General features: G+C 36.8%; 1 protein-coding gene across 1 annotated transcript in view; it reads right to left on the bottom strand.

Annotated features, from left to right (window-relative positions):
- LRP1B (LDL receptor related protein 1B) overlaps positions 1-25634 on the bottom strand; it is a 1560879-nt gene that overhangs the window by 762413 nt on the left and 772832 nt on the right. The window contains exon 12 of the mRNA XM_064382912.1: positions 22802-23038. Coding sequence (XP_064238982.1) covers positions 22802-23038 — 237 coding nt within the window. The remainder of the gene's footprint in view (positions 1-22801; positions 23039-25634) is intronic.

Genomic DNA, 25634 nt, shown 5'->3' with positions numbered 1-25634 from the left:
TTTTTATAAGACTTTCCTTTATTTAGTTTTTGTGATGTAAATGGAAATAATGTATACAAGGCACCTAGGAATGCAGGATTTAAAAAAGATAAGCAATGTTAGCTCACTTCCCTACACTCATATGCATTTTTTACTTCCCATTGTCGTGTCAATTTTTCTTTCTGTTCCCGTTCTTTTCCTGCATTTTGCCATTTTCAAATTCTTCACTTCCTACACGGCCAAGATAGTATTTTGTCTGCTACACAAATATCTTCTCATATTCTCCCCGTAAAAGTAATCTGTCCTTTAATCTTCATTGGTACTATATCTACATCTTGTTCCCTACACCACACTGCCCTGTAAAGTTTACTCAAGTGTGGACAAGCCAACTTCTCCATTTGCACGAACAGAATAGGAGGGCAGGATAGGACTGTAATTCATGCTTGTAACCCTAGGCAGAGACCAACAATAAAGACTTGGCAAATATCTATACAATGAAAATAAATGAATACATCAATGTAAGCACTATAAATTTGGTTGAATGAAAGAATTAACAAGGAATTGAGGATGGTGTTTCCTATAAGGCTAGCTTGATCAGTTCAGAATATCAGCAAAAAACACTTTTCTATTGTTTCAATATGATTGTATCATTCAAATATTTCCACAGAGTGCCAAATATCTAGAAGATAAATTAGATCTTTACTTTCTAGATCTTTAAATATATTAAAGTATTTGATAGTACAGAAAATAATATCCATAGTTTATATTTTAATATTGTTTATTATAGATCTCACCTACAAGGGTCTGAGAGAAAAATCAGACATATGATGACACCTGGATTTTCATAGAGCGATCTGTTACTTAATGAGGCTAAAGATATATCACACCCCACTGTTTGAAATATGCCATCACTACTTTCAGCAGCATCAGAAGCAAAATTTGGAGAAATTTTTCACCTAAATAAACATCTTACAAGATAAAAATATTACTACTTGAAAAGTACTATGCAATTGTAAAAAGGTCAATGAGAATAAAATGTTTTCCTTCTTTACCATCCTAATGTAGCACTTGTTAGGGAATTTGGAATGTCAGTAATGTAAACAGTGATAGGTAAATTATACCCAATAAAGAATAACTCATATTCTACTACAAAGCAGCAACTCCTAATTCAAAAAGTAAGGGGAAAGCCCTGAGATTGTACACATTAGTGTTACAGGAAATGATTAATTATTCCAATAACATTCTTAGAAGTTATTTAATAAAAAAAAATTTGTCTTTCCATAACTAAGTGTTGTCCATAGTTGGAAACAAGGTATTTGTTATATACATCTTTTTAGATCACAGATTAGGTTTTTAAAAAGGATTTGTAGTATTTTAATAGTCATCTTTTATCTCATCTGAATTACAGTCCTAAGGATTCCTGGGAAAAGTGAAATACCTACTAGAAAAGCTGCTGCTTCTCGATTTATTTAAATGCTCAAATTAATCTGTACCTGACAGTTGTCCCAGAATGTAATTACTGTGGAACTTACTTATTTTAGAAATGATGGTCTAACATATTAAATAGTGGGGGAATCACAGGAATATAAATTAGAAGTTAGAGATATCAGTTACAACTCTGTTACCAACTATCTACTGGACTTTGGGCATATGATATATCCTGTCGGGAATAATTTTGCTTCCTATGTGAAATTTTACATATATACATATATATATATATATATATATATATAGTGTGTGTGTGTGTATATATATATCATGTATATTTACATATATAGAGAGAGAGAATAAGAGAGAGACATTTATTACGTACCTATCATGTATTAAGTGCTTTACAAATATGATGTTTCTTAATCTTCAGAGCAATTAAGAACAATTATTGTCTTCATTTTTTTTTTTTTTTTTGAGATGGAGTTTCGCTCTTGTTACCCAGGCTGGAGTGCAATGGCGCGATCTCGGCTCACCGCAACCTCCGCCTCCTGAGTTCAGGCAATTCTCCTGCCTCAGCCTCCCGAGTAGCTGGGATTACAGGCACGCGCCACCATGCCCAGCTAATTTTTTGTATTTTTAGTAGAGACGGGGTTTCACCATGTTGACCAGGATGGTCTCGATCTCTTGAACTCGTGATCCACCCGCCTCCGCCTCCCAAAGTGCTGGGATTACAAGCATGAGCCACCGCGCCCAGCTTATTGTTCCCATCTTACAGAAGTAGAAACCAAACTTCAGAGTAGTTACATAATCCACTCCAAGTTACACAGTTCATAATCCACAAAGATAATTCAAATGCAGATATTTCACTCTCACGCCTCCCAACATGGCTTTTAAGAACATTTCTATTTCCAAATTTCTATAATCAACTCTTTTGTGATTATCCTTACCCTACACTAGTTTATGTGCAGGATGACTAAAGAAGGTATTATGACATATTGGAAAGTGTGTGGCACTTGAGAGTTTTGAGATTAGACAAACAAGTTCAAACTCTAGCATAGCAAGTAGCCAATTGAGTTATAAGAGAATGTTTCTTAATTCCTGTAAGCTCTAAGTCCCTAACTTGAGCAAAAAACACAAACCTCCTACATTCAAGGGTTAACTTGATGATTCAGGATAATTTGTATGAAACACCTGGTACATACTAGGAGCTTCATAAATGCTACTGTTGTTATACAGTAACAGATATTTTGTCAATCAGATACGAGTTACATTGGCTTAAAATATAATTTTATGTGCTGAGACCATTAGACCATGGAATGTGTAAAAAGAATCATTATTTTCCTGGAGCTACGTAAATGGCATATATACATATAAAACACACACACACACAGACACACACACACACACACACACAATGAGGAAATAAAAAAGCATAAATACTTCAAATATCAGAATTGAAGGGTATTATTTAGTTATCTCAGATGGATATTCTATTAATTCTCTATCTAATCTTTAAACTTGTCAATTCAATATTTTACCTTTAAAATGAAACAAGAAGGCTAACTATGAGTTAAATTTTGATATTTCTCTTTTGCTTCATCTGAATTTTATAATCCTCTGGGTAGTCTCAAATCAAAATGCGATATAGGAGTTACCAAAACCATTATGTGTGTGTAGATTACAAAAAAAGAATAGTTCTGAAGCTATGCTTTAATAGCTGGTTATAGAGTTCAAAGTGAGTAGATGGATGTTTGTGGAGACAGAAGAGACAATTTACAGCACACTAGCCCAAAATAAGACATATAAATATAAATATAAAATATTTATAAATATTTATAAATATTATAAATAATATAAATATTATTTATAAATATAAAAGGAAGAGATTCAAGTGTATAAGGATTTTGAGGAAAGGGCTTGGTGGGCAAAAGACAAACTAAGATAAAACAACACCCATTTAGGATGTAAGATGAAACTACAGAGTTGTTTTTTTTTTAAGCAATCATCCAAGTTTGAAGTAACCAACTTACAACTTACATTAATGTGACAAAAAAAATAGTTGCACCAAAAAAAATTGTATTTATACAGTTACCTATAACTGCATTTCTTTACTTTGTAATTGTTATTTTCTTTGTAGTTCTTACTCAAGTTATGAATGTACATCATGTTGTACAAATTCTAAAAGGTCAGATATGAGTGCAATAATTCATATGACCCTCCTGAGAAATAATCACTATGAACAATTTATTGATCCTTCCAAAAACTTTTGGATTTACTTACATAAGTAGGATTATCCTGCAAAATATATTTTAATTCACTTTGTCTATGTACGGGTTTTGTTGATGTCGGTATATATAGCTCTACCTCATGCATTTTAATGGCTACTTATTATTATTGCTAGCCTAAATGCATTATGCCTCTGTTGATGGACTTTATATTGTTTCCAATTTATAATTACAAATAATGTTTCTTTTTGGACATGCATATACTTCTCTAGAATAGGTAACTGTGGAATTGTTGGTTTGATGCTTATGTACCATTTCAATTGATAGCTATTACTAAATAATGCTTCAAAACCAATGTAACAACTTACATTTTCCCTAGTAGTGTGGGGAAAATGTTTGTATGTTCTAATATTACATATTATCAATCTTGTATTCTTAAATCTGATGATTTGGTGAAAATTATTCTGTTTGTATACATTTTTGTGATTAGTATGATGTTGAGTTCCTCTCCATATGTCTATTCAGAAAATTTTTATTTCTTCTTCTGTGAACTGCCTTAATAAATCCTTTTCAATATTTTCTGGCATTGTCTTTATTTCATAATCATTATTTTGTGTTATGTAAGTTGTGAACATTTTTGCCTAGTTTGTCTTCTGTGTTTTCACTTGCTCATAATGCCTTTTTTCATAAAAATGTGTTTTCTAAAATTTTAATGCAGATATACATACATGTACATGTGTACATATATATAGGCATGTGTGTGTATGTCTTTCAACAGGTTTTGCATTGTGTTGCTTAGAAGATGTTTCACATACCAATATCATAAAAAAATCCATATTTCCACATATGCACACAGGCATGCACATCCCCTACATGGGTGCCATGACAAAAAAATGCATCACAGCGAGGGGCCAGGCAGCAACAGGGGATGGGGCTACTGGAGAGATGGCGCTGAGGAAAACTTCCCAGGGAGGTAACATTTGAAGTGAGCCTTGAAGGGAATGATTGAGTCCAGGGGGAGGCAGACACAGGACAGAAAACAGCACATTGTAAAGGCCCTGAGGTGGCAACAGGGTTGGTGTGCTGGGGTAACTGTGAGAAAAGAATATGCATGAATATTGGTGGAAGGGAGGGAAAGAGGGGGTTAGGTGGAGAGGGCAGGGGCAGAGTCAGTCAGATGCCAGATCATGCTCAGCCTTCTAGGATGTGGTGAGCACTAAGAACTTATTTTGAGTGACAGAAAGTCACTGGAAGGTTGCAAGTACATTAACAAGACTATATTTAAAAAAAAAAAAAAAAAACACTCTCCCAGCACTTTGGGAGGCTGAGGCAGGTGGATCACGAGGTCAAGAGATCGAGACCATCCTGGTCAACATGGTGAAACCCTGTCTCTACTAAAAATACAAAAAATTAGCTGGGCATGGTGGTGTGTGCCTGTAATCCCAGCTACTCAGGAGGCTGAGGCAGGAGAATTGCCTGAACCCAGGAGGCAGAGGTTGCGGTGAGCCAAGATCACGCCATTGCACTCCAGCCTGGGTAATGAGCGAAACTCTATCTCAAAAAAAAAAAAAAAAAAAAAAAAAAAAGAACACTCAGCCTATTGTGCTGAGAATAAGCGACAGCAGAGTATATTAGTTGTCCATTGCTGTGTAACAAATTAAAGGACTGGGTTAAGGAAAACACAGTCTACAAAGGGCATGGTTTCAAAGGCAGGAATTCTCCAGTGCCATGCCTCCATCCATGTCACCATTCAGCAAGGTAAAGTTCTTTGACTTTCCTGTATGCAGGCTAGGCAGAAATTCCAGATGTGCTTCTTTGTTCAAAAAGCCTATGAATAGTATCAGAGGTCCCTCCCAAGGAGTTTATCCTCCTAGGATAGTTTAGGACTCCCTGTGGCTCCTCCCACACATTTAGGACTCCCCGTGGCTCCTCCCTCCACCGATGCTGACCAGGTCTCCTCAGTTTCTATAACCCAAGAGGAGTTAGGGAAGGCCAAGGCAACTCAAGCTACTAGGAGACCCCAATTCTGCCCCCTACAGGCAGTTGGAGGAGAATTTGGTCCAACCAAGGTACATACCCACTTTTCACTTTCTGACTTAAAACAAATCAAAATGGACTTAGGAAAATTTTCAGATGACCAGGACATGTACATAGATGTTCTGCAGGGCCTCAGTTAGTCCTTCGAATTAGATTAGAAAGATATAATGTTATTGCTCAGTCAAACCCCAAGCAGCAATAAGAGAGAGGCTGCTCTAGCAGCAGCTCAAGAGTTTGGGAACACCTCGTACCTTAGTCAAGTACATGACCAAATAACACCAGAGGAGAAGGATAGATTCCCTACAGGTAGATGAGCAGTCCCTAGCATGGACCCTCACTGGGATCCTGACTGTGAACAGGGGGACTGGAGTCATAGGTACCTATTAACCTGTGTACTTGAAGAATTAAGGTGAACTAGGAAAAAGCCCATGAACTATGCAATGTAATCCACCATAACTCAGGGAAAAGAAGCAAACTCAACAGCCTTCCTTGAGCAGTTACAGGAGGCCTTAACAAAGTATACTCCCCTGTCACCAGACTCCATCGAGGGTCAGTTAATATTAAAAGACAAATTATTATGCAATCAGCAGCAGACATTAGGAGTAAGCTCCAGAAGCTGGCCCTGGGGCCAGAACAGAGCCTAGAATCATTACTAAATCCAGCAACCTTGGTATTCTATAATAGAGACCAGGAGGATCAGGCTGAAAGAAACAGGATAGACCAGAGAAAAGCTGCAGCCCTAGTCATGGCCTTCAGGCAAGCAGACCCAAGGGGCTCAGAAGAGAGAAAGGCCTGGGCTAGCTGCCAGTCTGGCAGAGCTTGCTACCACGGTGGCCTAACAGGATACTTTAAGAGAGATTGTCCCCAGAGGAACAGACCACCTCCTTGTCTTTGCCCACTGTGCCAAGGGGATCACTGGAAGGCACACTGTCCAGGGGGATGAAGGTTCCCAGGGACTGAGGTGGCTAAACTAGATGACCCAACAGCAGGACTGAGGGTGCTCACGGCAAGCACCAGCACAAGCCATCATCCTCACCAAACCCTGGTAAAGCTAACCATAGAGGGCCAGAAGGTCAATTTCCTCCTGGACACTGGTGTGACCGTCTCAGTTTTACTTTCCTGTCCTGGACAGTTGTCCTCCAATTCTGTAACTGTCCGGGGAGTCCCAGGACAAGCAGTCTCTCAGTATTTCTCCCAGACCCTAAGCTGTAACTGTGGAGATATACTCTTCTCCCATGCTTTCTCATCATGCCAGAAAGTCCCACTCCCTTACTAGGGCAGGACCTGATAGCCAGAGCAGGAGCCATTATCTATATGAACATCATCAGGGAGGAAATCCCTCTCTGCTGCCCATTATTTAAAGGAGGTATTAATCCTGAGGTTTGGGCAATAGATGGACAATTTGGATAAGCAAAGAATGCTTGCCCAATTTGAATAAGGCTAAAGGATCCCACCTCTTTTCCTTACTAAAGACAGTACCCATAAGACTGGAAGCCAAAAAGTGGCTACAGGATATTGTAAAGAACTTAAAAGCTCAGGGTCTAGTGAAGTCCTGTAACAGCCCTTGTAATACTCCAACTTTAAGAGTACAAAAACCTAATGGACAATGGAGGCTGGTGCAAGATCTCAGGCTTATTAATGAAGCTGTGATACCTTTATACCCAGCTGTACCCAACCCATACACTTTACTCTCCCAAATACCAGGAGAGACAAAATGGACCTTAAGGATGCCATTTTCTGTGTTCCATTATATACTGACTCCTAGTTTCTCTTTGCCTTTGAAGGCCCTTTAGACCAAAATTCTCAGCTCACCTGGACAATGTTACCCCAGGGCTTTCGAGATAGCCCTCACTTGTTCAGCCAGGCTCTAGCTCAGGACCTTAGTCATTTTTCACATCCAGGTACCCTGGTTCTTCAATATATGGATGACTTACTTTTAACTGCAAACTCAGAAACCTAGTGTCAGCATGCTGTACAGGACCTCCTAAACTTTTTTGCCACCCGTGGATAAAAGCTTTCAAAAACAAAAGCCCAACTTTGTAGGCAAGAGGTAAAACACCTAGGACTTGTGCTATCTAAGGGCACTCGGGCCCTTGATGGAGAACATCTCCAACCCACACTGGCCTTCCCCCATCCAAAGACCTTAGAACAGTTGTGGGGATTCTTAGGAATAACTGGCTTCTGCTGATTGTGGATTCCCAGATATGGTGAAATAGTCAAACCTCTATACACGCTGATTAAGGAAACCCAAAAGGCTAACACCCATCTAATACAATGGGACCCTATAGCTGAGGCAGGCTTTCAGACCCTGAAGCAGGCACCACTGCAGGCTCCAGCTCTAAGCCTTCCTACAGGGAATGATTTCTCCTGATATGTTACGGAAAAGTCAGGAGTGGTCCTGGAGGTTCTCACCCAGACTTGGGGGAACATACCACAATCAGTGGCATACCTAAGTAAGAAAATTGATGCAGTAGCAAAAGGCTGGCCACACTGCTTGTGAGTCATAGCCACGGTAGCTATACTGGTCTCAGAACCTGTTAAAATAGTGCAGGGGAATGATCTAACTGTATGAACTTCACATGACGTAGCTGGAATTCTGGCCTCTAAAGGAGGCTTATGGCTTTCCGACTACTGCTTACTCAAATATCAGGCCTTAAAGTTCGAAGGGCCTATACTTCAGCTGCTTACTTGTGTAGCTCTCAATCCAGCTACTTTTCTTCCTGAGGAAGGGGCAGACAAAGAACATGACTGTCAGCAGATTATAGGCCAAAACTATGTCACTCAAGAGGATCTCTTAGAAACTCCTTTAGTCAATCCTGATCTTAACGTATACACTGATGGAAGTTCATTTACGGAAAATGGAGTTCAAAAGGCAGGATATGCAGTTGTCAGTGATCAAACAGTGCTTGAAAGTAATTCCCTCCCTTCTGGAACTAGTGCCCAGCTGGCAGAACGAGTAGCCCTCACTCAAGCTCCAAAATTAGGAAAAGGAAAGACAATAAAAAACATACACACAGATTCCAAATATGCTTACCTGGTTCTGCACACTCATGCTGTCATATGGAAGGAAAGAGAGTTCCTAACCTCAGTAGGAACTCCCATTAAATACCATAAAAAATTTTAGATTTATTACAAACTGTCCAAGAACCCAAAGAGGCAGCACTCTTACACTGCCTAGGTGACCAGAAAGTAACTCCTCGTAAATCTAACTTACATCCTGGCATTAACAGGACTATCACTCTTAACTTTACTATCTGTGACTGGACTCTATGTGATTGCACCTATGGATTGGCCTAATAGCTCTCCTCCTCTCCTTCCTAGTACTCCCCCATGACAATTTATACCAACTCTCAGGTGCAGAGTCTTCTCTTGCCAAGGCCATGTCGTACGCAAACCTCAATTATTCCTTTCATGGGTGGGGTATGGGGCCAGAATAATAGGAGGACTGGGTACTGGCATTGGAAGAGTTACTACCTCTACTCAGTTGTACTATAAGCTATCTCAGGAGTTAAATAATAACATGGAAAAGATTGCTAATTTACTCTGCAGAAGCAGCTTAACTCTTTAGCTGCCATAGCTCTTCAAAATAAAAGGGCCCTGAATCTGCTAACAGCAGAGAAAGAAGAAATCTGCCTTTTTCTAGAAAAAGAATCCTGCTACTTTATAAACCAAGCAGATATTGTCTTAAACAAAGTTAAACAACTCAGGGACCAAATCAAACACAGGGCTAAAGACCTTCAGGAAACAGGATCCTGGAGCTTGTTTAACAACTGGCTGTCCTGGTTGTCCTGGCTGTCCTAGGCCTGTTTATAACCATTCTATTATTGCTGACCTCTCACCTTGAACCTTCTTGTCAAATTTGTTTCTTCTAGAATTAAAGCCATAAGGCCACAGATGGTCATGCAAATGGAACCCCAGATGTCCTTGACTCATAAGTTCTATTGTGAACCTCTGGATCAACCTGCACCCCTGGATGACTCTCCTCTGGAGGAAACCTCAATGGCATGGGCCCCTTCTATGCCCCAATTAAGCAGGAAGTAGCTAAAGAGCAATCTATGCCCATGTCCCAACAGCAATTGGACTTGCCTGTTCAGAGGGGGAAATAAGGGACTGTGTTAAGGAAAACCGAGTCCACAGGGGTATGGTTTCAAAGGCAGGAATTTTCCAGCATCATGCTTCCATCCAGGTCTCCATGCAGGAACGTAAATTTCTTTGTCCGACTTTCCCGCACTTGGGCTAGGTAGAAAATTCCAGGTGTGCTTCTTTGTTCAAAAAGCCTGAGAAAAGCTCTGGGAGGAAGGGCCTCTGTTGCGGACCTAACAGCCAATCCAGTATCAGAGTCAAAGATCAACACTCCAGTTGAAGTTTGAAAGAACTCCTATCATTGGACAAGAACATGAATGGCGTGGGAATAACTCCAGGGTTAAAAACCTACTGCTCATTACCTATATGGATTCCTCCCTTAGATTTCCCCCCAGCAGTGTGGGAGCTCTCTCTCTCCTTCTCTCTTTCTCTCTCTCTGCATAATAAATCACTCTGCTAAACTCTTTGGGTCTGTGATATTTATTTGAATGGTAAGCTCACTGTGCCTCCAGGACCCCTTCCCCATTCCTGGGGTAAGAGAGGTCAAGGACCTGGGTGTATCAGGGAAAACATTGGATTGGGGAAACTGGAAGTGTCTTAGGGACACCTCTACTCCCTTTCCACTGGTTACCAAATTACCACCAAATTTAGTGCTTAATGTGAGAGTAAACATCTGCTATGGATAGAATGCTTCTGTCCTTCCAAAAAAAATCATATGTTGAAGCCCTAATTAGCTCCTGATGGTCTGATATTAGGAGGTGAAGCCTGGGAAGTAATTAGGGTTAGATGAGGCCATAAGAAGAGAACTATCATGACAAATTAGTGTCCTTAGAAGAGGAAGAGGCCGGAGCTCTTTCTTTCTACCCTGTGAGGACACTGCGAGGAGGAGGCTGTCTGCAAACCAGAAAGAGAGCCCTCACCAGACACTGAATCTGCTGGCACCTCCTGCCTCTAGAACTGTGAACAATAAATGTTTTCAATGAACCCAAATAAAATCTCCACATTTTGAAATTTTGTGTGTGTGTGTTCTTCAAGCTTCATTGTTGTATGATTTTTGAGATAAGACTTTAACTTCTTCCCAAGGGAACAGAGTTATTTCAATTTTGTTCTTTGCGTGTGCTATAAGACTTTAACTTATTCCCAAGAGTACAGAGAGTTATTTCAATTTTGTTCTTTGCGTGTGCTTCTAGGGGTGTAATTAAAGTAGCTGGGATGGATTGAACTGGACTCATTATTTTAAGTGTAGTTAATTATTAACTTGCTTTAAAGGGTGCCTTAAGTCCTTTAAAAAAATCTATTTTAGTTTTTATTAGGACCATGGTGTTTCTCTTTCTCGACTCTTATATTTCAAGTTTACATCTGTGGCGTTTTAAGCTATGGTTTCTGGTGATCTTATCAGTCAGTCTGGTTCAATCTGTATTCTAATTAGAAAATTCTCATTATTTCTAATCAATGATTGTATATTTTTCAATTTCCCAGAACTGTTATACATTTATTTTGTTAAAAATATCTTTTCAGTATTTTTATAGAGAGCAAAGTAAAGTTGAATTATTTGCTTAGCCTTATATTTAGTCCTTTGTCTCATTTATTATTTGACAGATGCATCCAATAAGAATAGAAACTCTTTGAGAACAACCACCTGATATTTTCAGATAAATACTTTGCCTCCCATCTGACAGATATTTTGCAATTATATGATATCTTTGTAGGTAAATGAATAGAAATTTTTACAATAAATAAGGTTCAGATTTTTCGATAACTTTTAATCATATCAACCTGCACTATGTCTTTAAACAAAATATTTTGTTTCTGATAATGTAACATATAAATTAATTTTTCCTTTTGTAAAGTGAAAACTCTCACTGCTACATTCATTTTTTGTAAAAAAAAATTATAAAAAATGAGCTTATTGAAAGCAAAAAATACTTAAATCTTTTTGCATCAAGTAAAATGTCTTTATGTGTAAACTGTGGATGTTTAAAGCATCACGAGGGATTCACATATATTCATGGAAGTGCTCAACTATTTTTTAATTGATTCTAATGCTAAGGAAAAGGGGAAGAAAGCAGTTTTAAAACTATTTCCATTTTGCTCCTCAAATTCCTATTTGCATTAATGAATTATAAACATTCAGAGCTCAGCTTTGCTTAAGATGCAGAAAGCCACAAAAGAATAACAATAAGAGAAAACCCAATAATCTACAAGATCACAACTTTATTTGAATCCAAACAAAAGCTGAGGTTTCAAGACAGCAAAATACATTGAAATGCAAAGGGTGACAGGCCTTTTCCAGGAAAAATAGAACACATGAAGTATTATTCCTTTGCCATAGCATGGAAGGAACAGGCAAACACCGTAATAGCAGATTTCTTTTTTTTTAGAAAAAGCTATAATAGTAAAATATTCTTAAAACTGAGTGTGGTTTTATGTGAGAGTTTAGAATCCCTGGGAATACCCAACACAAATAATTCCTTTCACTGATTTTACAAGAGAAAGATGGAAAGCAGAACAGAAACCTGAGACAGACCCCCGAGTGTCTCACAAACATGAAACCTCACACAATCCTGACTCTTTTCTCATACAAAGGAAAACCGCTAAACCACTTGGGAAGAGGAAGAACACCTTCCATCTCCCTGAAGCAAGACAATGGTCCTATGAAGGAAGTATAAACAAATAATCTGTCTCTAGAAAAGGAGCAGGGAACCCTCTCTCCACCAAAGGCAAAGTAAGCTGCAAAGGCAAGCTGTCATTGAACAAGAAGTAAAAAGCAAAGCCATGTGTTCCCGAGGGAGGGGTAAGAAATCCCCCTGGTCCCACTACAATCTCGTTACTCATAGCAAGCAACACTAATGTATTGCTTCAAAATGGCAAAGAAATTCTGTCGCCAATGGTCCCAGACAAAGGTACAGCGACACTCAGGAAAGAATAGGAGCAAAAGCTGTCTGACCCTAGAAGAGGGCACAAAAGTTGCTTGGACCCAGAATTCTGTATTGATACAAAAAACTGACAATTGCTACCCTGGGGATGGGGCAAAAGATTATCTCCTGCCCAAAACTTCCCCCAGATATAAGGCAGAGTTTCACTGCCAGGGGAGAAGGGCCTACCTTCAAACCCAGACACACAGGACCTAAGACCAAGATTGGAACAAAAGAACAGAGAATCTTTTTTGTACCCACCAAGAATCTTCCACTTAGTAACAGGTCACAGCACTCTACCATTGAGAGAAGGATAAGAGTGTGGAGAGAGACCTTTCAGTGAGGCAGACATGAAGGAAATATTGAAAACTGAGGGATGAACAGACATATTCCAGGTCCCACCCTAAACACAAGGTAGCATCTGTCCACCAAGGGAGGGTTCTGAAAGCTTTGGTTTCGTAAAGGTAACTATAACAAAAATAAAACCCAAACCTAGCCTAATTATTCGATTGATCAAATCCTTCACACTAATAAACTGACAATAAATTTGCTTTTCTTCAGACATGAATTGAGATTGCATTTCCGACTTAAAATGATTGACAGTTCTATTACCTAATGTAAACAGAAAGCATTGGGATTTCACCAAGTTTTGATCTGTAGTAGGAAAGATTACTGAGGAAATTTTAAAGGTCAGTGGAAGACAAAAAATAAAGTTATGCTGTAGACATTTCAGAGTCACATTTTTCAACATACTGGTTATACAATGACTATTACCACTGCCTAAAATATTCTTATAATTGCTAGTGTCATGGGAAACTTCTCAGCATGTATTGTGGATGTTGTCCAGTCTCACAATTTCAGTTAGTGTGTTTCCTACTTTGGTATCCCCAAAGTAAAGGCAGTCTAGATTGATTATATTGTATTGAGAAATTTGTATTAATTAACCTAAGCAATAGTATAATTATAGTTAATGTTCATAATAGTATTCCTAGTAAATGAAGAATTTCTAAGTCACTTCTGAAGCAGCAACTAAGAATTCCATAATGCTAAGTATGATAAAGTTAAGTGGGTTGAATGTATTTCTTTTATTTTAATCCAAGCTGAAGATTGGTAATTTATTTAAGTGTGTAAAAAATTACCTATTAGAATATTTATTAATTGTACAATTATATATATAATAATACAAAAGTCCTCACTTAACCATGGTTCCACCTTCCATGGTTTTAGTTACACTTTGTCAGCCATAGTCTGAAAATACTAAATGGAAAAATTCCAGAAGTAAACCACTCATAAATTTTAAATTGCCTGCTATTCTGAGTAACATTTTGAAACCTTGCACTGTCACCCCACTCAGTCCTCCTTAGCACAGGAATCATTCCTTTATCCTGCATGTCTACCTATGTGTTATTCACTTACTGGCCACCCAGGTTGTAAGATGGACAGACCACAAGAAGAGTGAGTACAGTACAGTAAGATACTTAGAGAGACAGGGTGAGACTACATGCACATAACATTTATTACAGCATACTGTTATCATTTTCTATTTCATTATCATTATTGTTGTGAGTCTCTTACTGTGCCCATTTATAACTTAAGCTTTATTGTAGACATGTGTGCATAGGCTAAAACGTGGTATATATAGGGTTCAACACTATCCATGGTTTCAGGTATCCACTGAGGGCTTTTGAACTTACCTACCTCTGATAAAGGGGACTACTGTAGCTCTGTGGGACTTTAGAGATTACCATGCATTCTCAACTTCTCTCTTTTGATCTTCCCAGTAATCTAACATTTATAAGATAATAGATTTCTTTACAAAAGTTTCTAGAGCTCTTTTGAGCTCATATTTGTAGTGCATATGGGTATATTTTGTGTTTGTCAATACTTATGCATATGTACATATGCTTATTTTGGGTGGAAATAAAGGAAGGGATGTCTTCTTCTCCATGTTTACTAGAACCCTCTAGCAACCATGGTCAATTCCATCTTTCATCACTTGATAGCTTTTATAACCCAGATTTTAATCTTCTCTTACGCATGTCTACTTTTCAGATAAAACTACATATATTGGTTCAAATTATTTTTCAAAGATCTCATCTAGTTCTTGAGAAATAAAAAATATGATAAATATGTATTTCTAAACTAAATGTAAAATAAACACTGTTTTCAATAATCAAATAAATCTCAAGTGAATTACATGAAGACATCTTATTCATAGTCACAAGAGTCAGTATGTGCAAGCAGTCTACATTCTTGATACTCAGTGTGATAACAATATTCATTGATCTCAACAGTTGCAAATACTGACAAATCTCTCCTTTAAAGTTTTAATTAGAATATATTGCATGACTGACAAATGTATTCATTATTTCCTTTAATAGTTGATCAGAGTATATATCTCTTAGAGTCTTAAAGCTTTTCTTTAAGAGAAAGTTCAGAGTTAAAGGCAGAGAAACAAGATTGATATTTACCTGAAATCCAACAACAAAGAGTAAAGGCTTTTCTTAATTTAAAATGTTTTATAAGGCATTATTGCATTTTAAAGTTCATAAGAACACTCTAACATAATTCATTAGTGTTATCTCAGCATGTTTGCTTCATTACTATGAAACTCAATCTTTATGAGAAATTCTGACAAAGTAATACAATGCTGAAGATCATTGAAATCCAAGGATAAGAGGTAATTTAAAAGTGCAGAAAATGATAATCCTACTATAAGGTCAGTGTCATTAAGGTACAGACTACATCCTGTAATCTGTTGTGTGTGCCTTCCCTAGGGTTATTTAGAGTAGAGGCTAACCTATCTCTGGAGTTCTGAAGTGGGTCTTAAACTGGTGATTGTTTGTGTGTGTGTACGTGTGCACATGTGTGCATGTGTATGTGTGTGTTTGTGTATGTGTGTGTTTGTGTGTCAGTAGTAGGATTTCTAATTAATAGTATGATAAATCAGGGAATAATAATTGATGGGCTATAAATTGCAACTGACAATTGGAGGGACAGCTATTTATAAAATCCACAAGGGAATTATGAAGATGCTGGGGACAGGACTGAGGTAAAGAATAGGACTTGACCCTTCAATTGCCAAATAAGCAATCACATGAATATAGCACTATCCTTTGATAGCATGTAAAAGATGAACTTTAAACACATCTTTCGGAGAATATGTTCGATAGGAAGAGACTGCTTCCCATTCTTTCTGGCTATTATTTTCTTCATAATGTCATAAAAGAGAAACCTCCCTTGGATCATGTCAAACATATTCACTACTTTTCAACATTATAGCTCCTAAAATAGTACCTTCATTTAAAGGAAGACCTCAGTTTTTCAGGTATTTACAGAAGCTGTAAAATTAAAGAGTAATATATAATTCTTAACAGAATTAAAGGCAACTTCTCTTCTGAGATTATAAGGTGGAAACGTGTACCTACTCTGTATGTCAATCAAATAGAACACAACTTCATATATAAAGTCAGTAAATCAGCATAGCAAGTGGGTAAGAACACAGACTCTGCTAGTTTCCTATAGTTGCTGTAATAAATTGCCACAAACTTGGTGGCTTAAAACAACATAAATTTATTCTTTGACAGTTCTGAAGCTCAGTAGCTAGGAATTGGTTTCGCAAGGCTAAAGTCTAGGTCCTGACAGAACTGGTCCCTTCTGGGGACTCTCGGGAAGAGTCCATGTCTTTGCCTTTTCCAGCTTCTGGAAACCACCCAATCTCTTGCTTCCATAGTCACAACTCCTACTTCCTCCTTTGTCCTTCTGGCCTCCCCTTTATAAATTTCCTTGGGATTACATTTAGGGTACCTCCAGATGAGTCAAGAAAATTTCCTATCTCAAGAGCCTCAACACATGCATAGTTACAGCTAGATGGGAGGAACAAATTCTAGTGTTTTCTAGCACTGTAGGGAGTGCATATGGTTAACGCTAATTTGGTGTAACATTTTCAAAACACTAAAGAGGATTCTGAATAGTTGCAACATAAAGAAATGATAAATGTTTATGGTGATGAATATGCTAATTTCCCTAATTTGATCATTACATATTGTATAATATATTGAAATATGACTTTGTATCCTATAATATGTACAATTACTACATATCAACACTTTTTTTTTAAAAAGCAACATCTTCTTCCCACCCAAAATTCTTTTCACTTACTGACACCTGCAAGACCCCTTTTCCGTACAGCTAACAAAGGTTCTGGGGATGAGGACCTAGATATTATTTGGAAGGCATTGTTCAACACACCACAGACTCCAAAATCAGATCACAGGAACTTGAATATCGGTATTGCTGAGATAATGTTCCAAAGTTCTCTCATATTTCTGCCCACCTTAGGAAAAGAGAAGCCGAGTGCCTCAGACACTACTGTTAATAAGGTAAATATCCTTAGAAGATAAAGATTATGTCTCTCTCTGAAGCAAAAGGCGGGATTGCTTATAGGCTTAGGAGATGGAGAAAGTAACTTTTTCTGGAGCAATGAACAGGCATGCTTACTGTTAGAGAAAGAAAAAAAAAATCAGTGTTCCCTAAGCTCCAGATTTGTCTTCTGTACCAAGTGCCATAGTATGTGCAGCTGTTACCTTTGGGTTACCCCGTGGGGAGTAAAGATCAGGATTATGAAACAAAATTATGGATACTCTGGCTATTGTTATTGATCTTAGTAATAAACTGTACTTTGTCTCAGAAGTTTCATGTCTTCTACCAGTATCTATGAAAGTGTAGCAGGCTAATGTTTTAGCTTGCAAACATCATAAAATCTCAGCACTTTCACAGTTCCTGACAAGTGGTATCACTTACTAGCTATGTGACTTTGATAAAAGACTTCTTCTGCCTGAGTCTCAATTTCCAATCTATAAAATGGAGCTAATAATAGTGCCGACCTCAGGGAGTTGTTGAGTGGATTGAATGGGACAATGAACATAAGGTGAGCAATCTTGATACACAGTAAGTACTCATTAAATGTCCGCTATTATCGCTGTCATTGATTTTATTATCACAAAATAAGGTGATATAGTTTAAAATTAAAAAGACACATCTAGAGGTCAGAATGTTTTGCTAAACTTTCATTTAATTATAATAGAGGTCAATTTTGTACTCTTGGGCTCATACTTTATTGAAAATTATAAAAATCACTGTTGGGGCCTGTAATCCCAGCACTTTGCGAGGCTGAGACAGTTGGATCACTTGAGCCCAGGAGTTTGCAACCAGCTAGGGCAACATGGTGAAAGGCTGTTACTACAAAAAATACAAAAACAAAAATCCAAATATTAGCTGAGCATGGCGGCACACACCTGCAGTCCTAGCCACTTGAGAGGCTGGCGAGGGAAGATCACTGAGTATAGGAGGCGGAGGTTACAGTGAGCCGTGATCATGCCACTGCACTCTAGCCTGGGTGACAGAATAAGATTCTGTCTCAAAAAAAACCAAAAAACAAAAAACTCACGCCTGTAATCCCAGAACTTTGGGAGGCCGAGGTGGGCAGATCACAAGGTCAAGAGATTGAGACTATCCTGGCCAACATGGTAAAACCCCATCTCTACTAAAAATACAAAAATTAGCCGGGCATGGTGGCATGTGCCTGTGGTCCCAGCTACTCGGGAGGCTGAGGTGGAAGAATCACTTGAACCGAGGAGGCGGAGGTTGCAGTGAGCCGAGATTGCGCCACTGCACTCCAGCCTGGAGATAGATCAAGACTCCGTCTCAAAAAAAAAAAAAGGAGTCACAGTTGGGAAGAATTGTACTTATATAAATCTTAACGTTTGCACTGTTTTAGTTGCAGCATGAGTTATGACTTGAAGTAGATAAATTGAATCTTATTTTATCAATGCCACAATGAAAGAAGTGGCAAAATTATCACCCTTTTCATCCCACGTTGTCCTTATATGTCTATTTTGAAAAAAGCTTGGTAAAGAAAGCCTCTGTGTAATTTAGAACAGTGATCTCAAGTCCCCAGTTTATTTATGGGATCTATGGAAACTAGAGTTTTTCTGTTAAAGTTGTAAGCATTAATAACTTTGAAATCCAGGTAAAAATCCTTGAAATTCTTTTTAATACTTTAAAAATATGAAATGATATGAAAGGTTACTTTAACATTTCTTCTATTTAAATATCTGTATTTGAGTAGAATTAATGTATACAGTTTTGAAACAAGTACTGCACTAGTGGAATATATGTAACAATAAATGGAATAGTAAATTATCATTTTTATATTTTTTCCTTTCTGCTAAAATTATAATTAATATACAATAAAAAATGAATCTTGGAAGACCCAAGAAGATAAAAATGAATTCAGTCTTATAAAGAGCATCTATCTTGTTCTGTTAGAGAAAGTAACAATTATACCTGGCAAGAATGGCTGATTTAAATTCTCTAACCATTTAATCTAATTTTGCCTCCTGTTGATACTCCTTTTATTTTCTAGCACGGTACCCTACTTTAGTTTCTTTATAGCACTTATCATTATCTTATTCATTTATGTGTTTACTTGCTTATTATCTGCTTTCCACTGTTGGTTATAAGCTAAATATGAAGCTTTATCCTCTTTACTGAAGCATTCCTATCACCCAGAACAGCACCTGTCCCAGATACGACATTCATTTTTCATTTATTGACAAATAATAATTAATTTTTTTAAAAGGATGAGTATGAATTTTATAAAAATTTTGGCAAAAATTCTAGGAGGGTGAAAAAATGGACATTAGTAAATATCTTGTCCTTATAGAAGTATATATTTAATAAATAAGTAATACATTTTCATTTAGCAGATGAAATGAGATACATGTAAATATAGTAAATGGACAATTTCCATTCCTTTCTCATATATTTAATTGCTGTTTTCTCCCATGAGCTTCTTCAAACAAAGCCAACAGGATAGGCAACATTTAGGGGGTTTTCAATAAATCTCTAGGAGTTAAAAAAAAAAAAATCAAAGAAGGAATGAAGATGGATTTTTTTTAGAAATGCTGTTTTTATTTCTTAATAGGGAGGATCTAAGCTTATACAGAAGATATCCAAGATATTTATGTTTATTTTCAAACAGCAAACTCTTTATACCCTTGTACTTCAAAATATACAAATGTATCAGTGACTCAGAATTTCTATCAAGCTTCCAAATCATTTGTCAAACAAGCATTGCCTCTCAGTCTTAAGGCTGAATGGTAGACACTACCTAAATCAGTGAATACACAGAGAATTTAATTTTTCTGATTCCAAGAATGACAAGCTGTCATTTGCCAAATCTAAGTGTCTGTTTAGACATGTTAATCACATATTGGAATGTCTATCATTATTCTCTTTAATGGAAAGAAAAAAAGATAAACTAATAAAAAGATATTAAGCTATTCCTTATGTAGAAATATGAAAATGTTAAATATATTTCAGGTGTGAAAATTTAAAAAATGTTCTCATAATCTTCATACTGCCAGAGCAGTACTGGACAGATGTGCCTGCCGGTCATTGTGGCCATTAGAGTTTATCTCTGTTGTGGTGGGTGGAATGCAAAGAACCACCAATGTCCTTGATATCTCTCTCAAAGTTAGGATATTAGCAGGAACATCCAGTCATAGCACAGGAGCCGACACAATTTAAAAGGAAACCAAAAACTCTTGTATTATATGTTAGTCCTTTTTGAAAGTGTCTAGGTCGGCTGGGTGCAGTGACTCACGCATGCAATCCCAGCACTCTGGGAGGTCAAGGCAGGCAGATCACCTGAGGTCAGGTGTTTGAGACTATGCTGGCCAACATAGTGAAACACTGTCTCTACTAAAAATATACAAATTAGCTGGGCGTGGTGGTGCACACCTGTAATCCTCCCAGCTACTTGAGGAGGCTGAGGCAGGAGAATCCTTTGAACTCTGGAGGCAGAGGCTGAAGTAAGCCTAGGTCACACCACTGCACTCCAGCCTGGGCGACAGAGCGAGACTCCATAAATAATAATAATAATAATAAAAGAAAGTATCTTGGTCAAAAACAAAACAATGTAAATGTTATCTACAGAACGTACAAGTTTCACTGTTCACTGTAACTGTCAAGACTCGATCATCTGCTATTACATTACAGAGAAAAATAGGCAGATAGCCTCTGTCACATCCAATTTAAAGTGAAAATATTAACTTTAATTAAATACTCCTTCAGAATTTTAAATTACAGAAGATTTACATTGGCTTAATCAGTAAATTATAAGAAAGACAAACCAGGGATATTTCTATTTTAGCATAGAAAGTATACTTTTTATCAGGTTTGATTTAAAGTAAAAGTGTGTTGAATGAAGGCTATTCTCATACTCTCATTCCCTCAAATATTGGAGAGACCATCATTTACTACCATCCATGTTGTAAATAATTTTAGTTCATCTCTCTCCTTTTATTTTCTCATCTCAATGAATCTATGATTCATGCTGCACCAAACAACCATATTTATCCTTCTAAAATATCACTTTGCTCACACTATTCTTTGACTCAAAAGCATTTCCTTTCATTCCTTCAGAATTTTCTCCAAACACCTTCACTTACATTCAAGGACCTTTATTTTAGCCCCTTTCACTTTCCACTCTCTTCCTCCATTATTACACGCAAAGGAAACCTCCAGCAGCTTTCCATTTAGGTTCCCCACATCCTCTTTCTAGAGATTGTGCTTTTCTTTTTCTTTCTCATGGAATTTCTGGTTGCAGAAATGTCCTCCTCTCCCTCTTTAATGATTCTCCATTAAGATCTAGCTCAAATACCATTGCCTGCACAGAGTTCTCAGAGTATACCCACATAAATATACCTCTTGCTGCCAGGTGTGGTGGCTCACACCTGTCATCCCAACACTTTGAGAGGCCAAGGCAGGCGGATGACCTGAGGTCAGGAGTTCAAGACCGACCTGACCAACATGGAGAAACCCCATCTCTACTAAAAACACAAAAATTAGCTGGGTGTGGTGGCACATGCCTGTAATCTCAACTACATGGGAACCTAAGGAAGGAGAGTTGCTTGAATGGAGGAGGAGGTTGCGGTGAGCCGAGATCGCGCCATTGCACTCCAGTCTGGGCAACAAGAGTGAAACTCCATCTCAAAAAAAAAACAAAAAAGATATATCTTGCTTCCTGCGAATACTCATTACATGGGCATTCTCTATTAATCATATATGTATTGAAGACAGCTTTGAACTTATTAATTACATACTGCAATGCCTTCAAACTTTTTGTGTGCTTATATCATCTCCAAAGGTAGATTATGAACTCCTTCAAGGCAGAAGTCATTCTCTAAAATTTCTTTTATCCCTGCAATAACTAACATGGTGTCCTTCACACAATAGCACACAATTAGTGTTCCTCAAATCATGTATTTCTAAAATATTCAAGAAGTAAGCAGACTTTATATATGAGGAAACAGGTCCAGAATCACTAGTTCACATACCTAAAGATGACTGGCAGCCAGTGAAAAACTGGTTTGCTTTATTATTTACAATCTTTTCTACTTTTAACAAAGTTAATGTTGTTTTGTTACTAGATTAGTTCTTCCTAAGCCAAATAATTTATTAAATACACTGATTTTAATAAAATATATGTGTATCTGTTTGTAAGTATATAACTTCATATATGTACCTATAAATAAAAAGTATAAATGTTTTAAGTTTCTCTGGAGATTCTGATATTCCAAGGACAACTCTAGAAAACTTCATTTCAGTGATTTGTAAAACAAAAAAATAAAATGCAAGAATTGTGATGACAATGTGAACATTGATTTTTTTATGCATTTTGAGTGACATGATCAATATTCTAAGGAAAACTATTACAAAAGTCTCTGAAATCCTATTAAATCGTGTGTTCTACCATATAGCACTGTAAATATATGAGTGTAAACTGACATTTCCCAGAAGATGGATAATAGTTCGATTATAATTTCAATAATATTTAGAATATAGTAGACAACAGCAAGTTCCATTTTATAATGAAGGCTTTAGTATACCAGTATATGAAAAACAGACAAATAACTTGACTGAAGAAATAATATTAACAAATATTTTTGAACCAACAAGAAGAACTTGAGTTCTGGTTAAAGCTAGTCTGACATACATTGGATTTATCCTTTTAAAGTGCTTTATCTCTGGGTAGTTTGATGTTAATATCATAATGTCACTTACCATCTTTCAGGATGGTTTCTCGCTCTGTGCCATCTATCTTCTGCCGGCCAATTAGGAAACTGGTGGTGTCAGCAAAGTAGATATAATTGGTTTCTGCGTGAAAATCTAAAGCACGAGGGTTTACCAGATTTTCTATGGGGATCATGTATTCATCAGCTATCTTGGTATTCAAGTCCATTCCTCTAACAATTCCTGGGCGTCCTTTTCCATAAAAGAGGAACAACTCATTCTTTGGTCCTGCAGAGCAAAGATTACAAACATAAACAACGGATGCTGCTTAATCTTCTTTATACTGTATAATGCCACCGTTTAATTAACTGGCACAATTAGTGGTTTTTAAATTCAATGCTAAAAATTAAACTCTAAAATGTGCCAAATGTATCTTGATGCAAGAAAGCCAGCTAATTGCATTACTTTAATTAAAACAGAAATTACTTCTATGAATGGGTTATATGTAGTTAATTATCCTTTTGTCCATAACTGTCTAGATAGCAAAAACATGACAGATCATTAGATAACTTGTAAAATTGGCATTTATAAAAACATCCGGCACATTTAATTGTATAGTGTATTACAATCTATCTAGCATTTTCTGTTGATACTAAATGTACCATTCATTATATTTGACAATGCTAAAAACCTCAGAACACTTAAGACACACCAATTCCAAGTCTGCATCTGCAAACTGTCAGAGGCAAACAAAGAATCATATAGTATTATTAACTTGCATGTGAATATATTACAGTTGTCTAAACATGTGACTTATTCTTTTTAGAAATAAAATTAAACACCAGTTATGGCAACCCTTTATCTTCAAATTTTGATGAATGTTAGAGGCTAATGCTGTCTGACAGTAACTCTGATGTACAATACAGGACTTATCAAAACAAAACAAAACCAAAAACCCCAAACAAAAAACTGTCTCCTGAGTTTAAAATGTCAGCATCAAGGTAGCTCTATCTATAGAATGAATTTCCTTTTTTGGACTTCTATATAAAAAAAAACTTAAGAATCTCTAATTACTGGGGCATCTTATGCTTGGTTTACTGTATATAATTTTAAAGACAATAATTTTTATATATAAAGGAAAACATACTGAGCTTTATTAATAAAACTGAAGATACGAAAGACTCAGTTGTATATGGATAACCACACAATAATTGATAGTCATAGTAAAGTAAAATAATACATTATTAAAATTTGGAAAATAATAAAAAAGCAATAATTTAAAACTTAACAATACAAAGTATTATGTTTTTTTAAATTATTGTAATTGAATATTAAATATATATAAAAGAATATTGATAACTTTTTTTAAAAATTTTACTTCAAGTTACGGGATATATGTGCAGAGTGTGCAGGTTTGTTACACAGATAGTATACATGTGCCATGGTGGTTTGCTGCACCTATCAACCCGTCATCTAGGTTTTAAGCCCCGTATGCATTAGGTATTTGTCTTAATGCTCTCCTTTCCCTTGCACCTCACCCCAGACAGGCCCCAGTGTGTGTTGTTCCCTTCCTGTGTTCATGTGTTCTCATTGTTCAATTCCCACTTATGAGTGAGAACATGCACTGTTTGGTTACACCTTATACCTTATATAAAATTTAACTCAAGATGGATTAAAGACTTAAATACAAAACTGAAATTATAAAAACCTTAGAAGAAAACCTAGACAATACCATTCAAGACATAGGCATGGGCACAGACTTCATGACTAAAACACCAACAGCAATTTCAACAAAAGCCAGTTGACAAATGGGATCTAATTAAACTAAAGAGCTTCGGCACAGCAAAAGAAACTGGCATCAGAGTGAATAAGCAACCTACAGAATGGGAGAAAATTTCTTCAATCTACCCATCTGACAAAGGTCTAATATCCAGAATCTACAAGGAAGTTAAACACATTTACAAGAAAAAAAAATAAACAACCCCATCAAAAAGTTGGCAAAGAATATAAACAGACATTTCTCAAAAGAAGACATTTATGTGGCCAACAAACATTAAAAAAAGCTCAGCATCACTAATCATTAGAGAAATGCAAATCAAAACCTCAATGAGATACCATCTCACACCAGCCAAAATGGCAGTTATTAAAAAGTCAGGAAACAATAGATGCTGGCAAGTTTTTGGAGAAATAGAAACATTTTTACACTGTTGGTGGGAGCGTAAATTAGTTCAACCATTGTGGAAGACACTTGTTCTACAAGTGTGGTGATTCCTCAAGGATCTAGAAACAGAAATACCATTTGACCCAGCAATCCCATTACTGGGTATATACCCAAAGGAATATAAATCATTCTACTATGAAGACACCTATATCTATGTGTTTATTGCAGCACTCTTTACAATATCAAAGACGGAACCAACCAAAATGCTCATCAATGATAGACCAAATAAAGAAAATGTGGTACATACATACCATGGAATAGTATGCAGTCATTAAAGGAATGAGATCCTGTAATTCCAGCACTTTGGGTATGTACTCAAAAGATTATAAAATATACATGTGCATTTGTCTTTATAATTTATAAACCCCACATACATTAGGGGCTTTATGATTTATAAAGACACATGCACATGTATGTTTCTTGCACCACTGTTCACAGTAGCAAAGACTTGGAACCAACCCAAATGCCCATCAATGATAGACTAGATAAAGAAAATGTGGCACATATACACCATGGAATACTATGCAGCCATAAAGAAGAATGAGATCATGTACTTCACAGGGACATGGATGAAGCTGGAAGCCATCATTCTCAGCAAACTAAGATAGGAACTGATATCATATTTTAATATATAAAGAATAAAAATAAAACAAATCCCAGGCA

Source organism: Aotus nancymaae, unplaced genomic scaffold, assembly GCF_030222135.1.
Source record: "Aotus nancymaae isolate 86718 unplaced genomic scaffold, 86718_ANA_hifiasm-v0.15.2.pri h1tg000029l, whole genome shotgun sequence".
NCBI classification, from domain to species: Eukaryota; Metazoa; Chordata; class Mammalia; order Primates; family Aotidae; genus Aotus; species Aotus nancymaae.
This window is presented reverse-complemented; position numbering and strand designations above follow the sequence as displayed.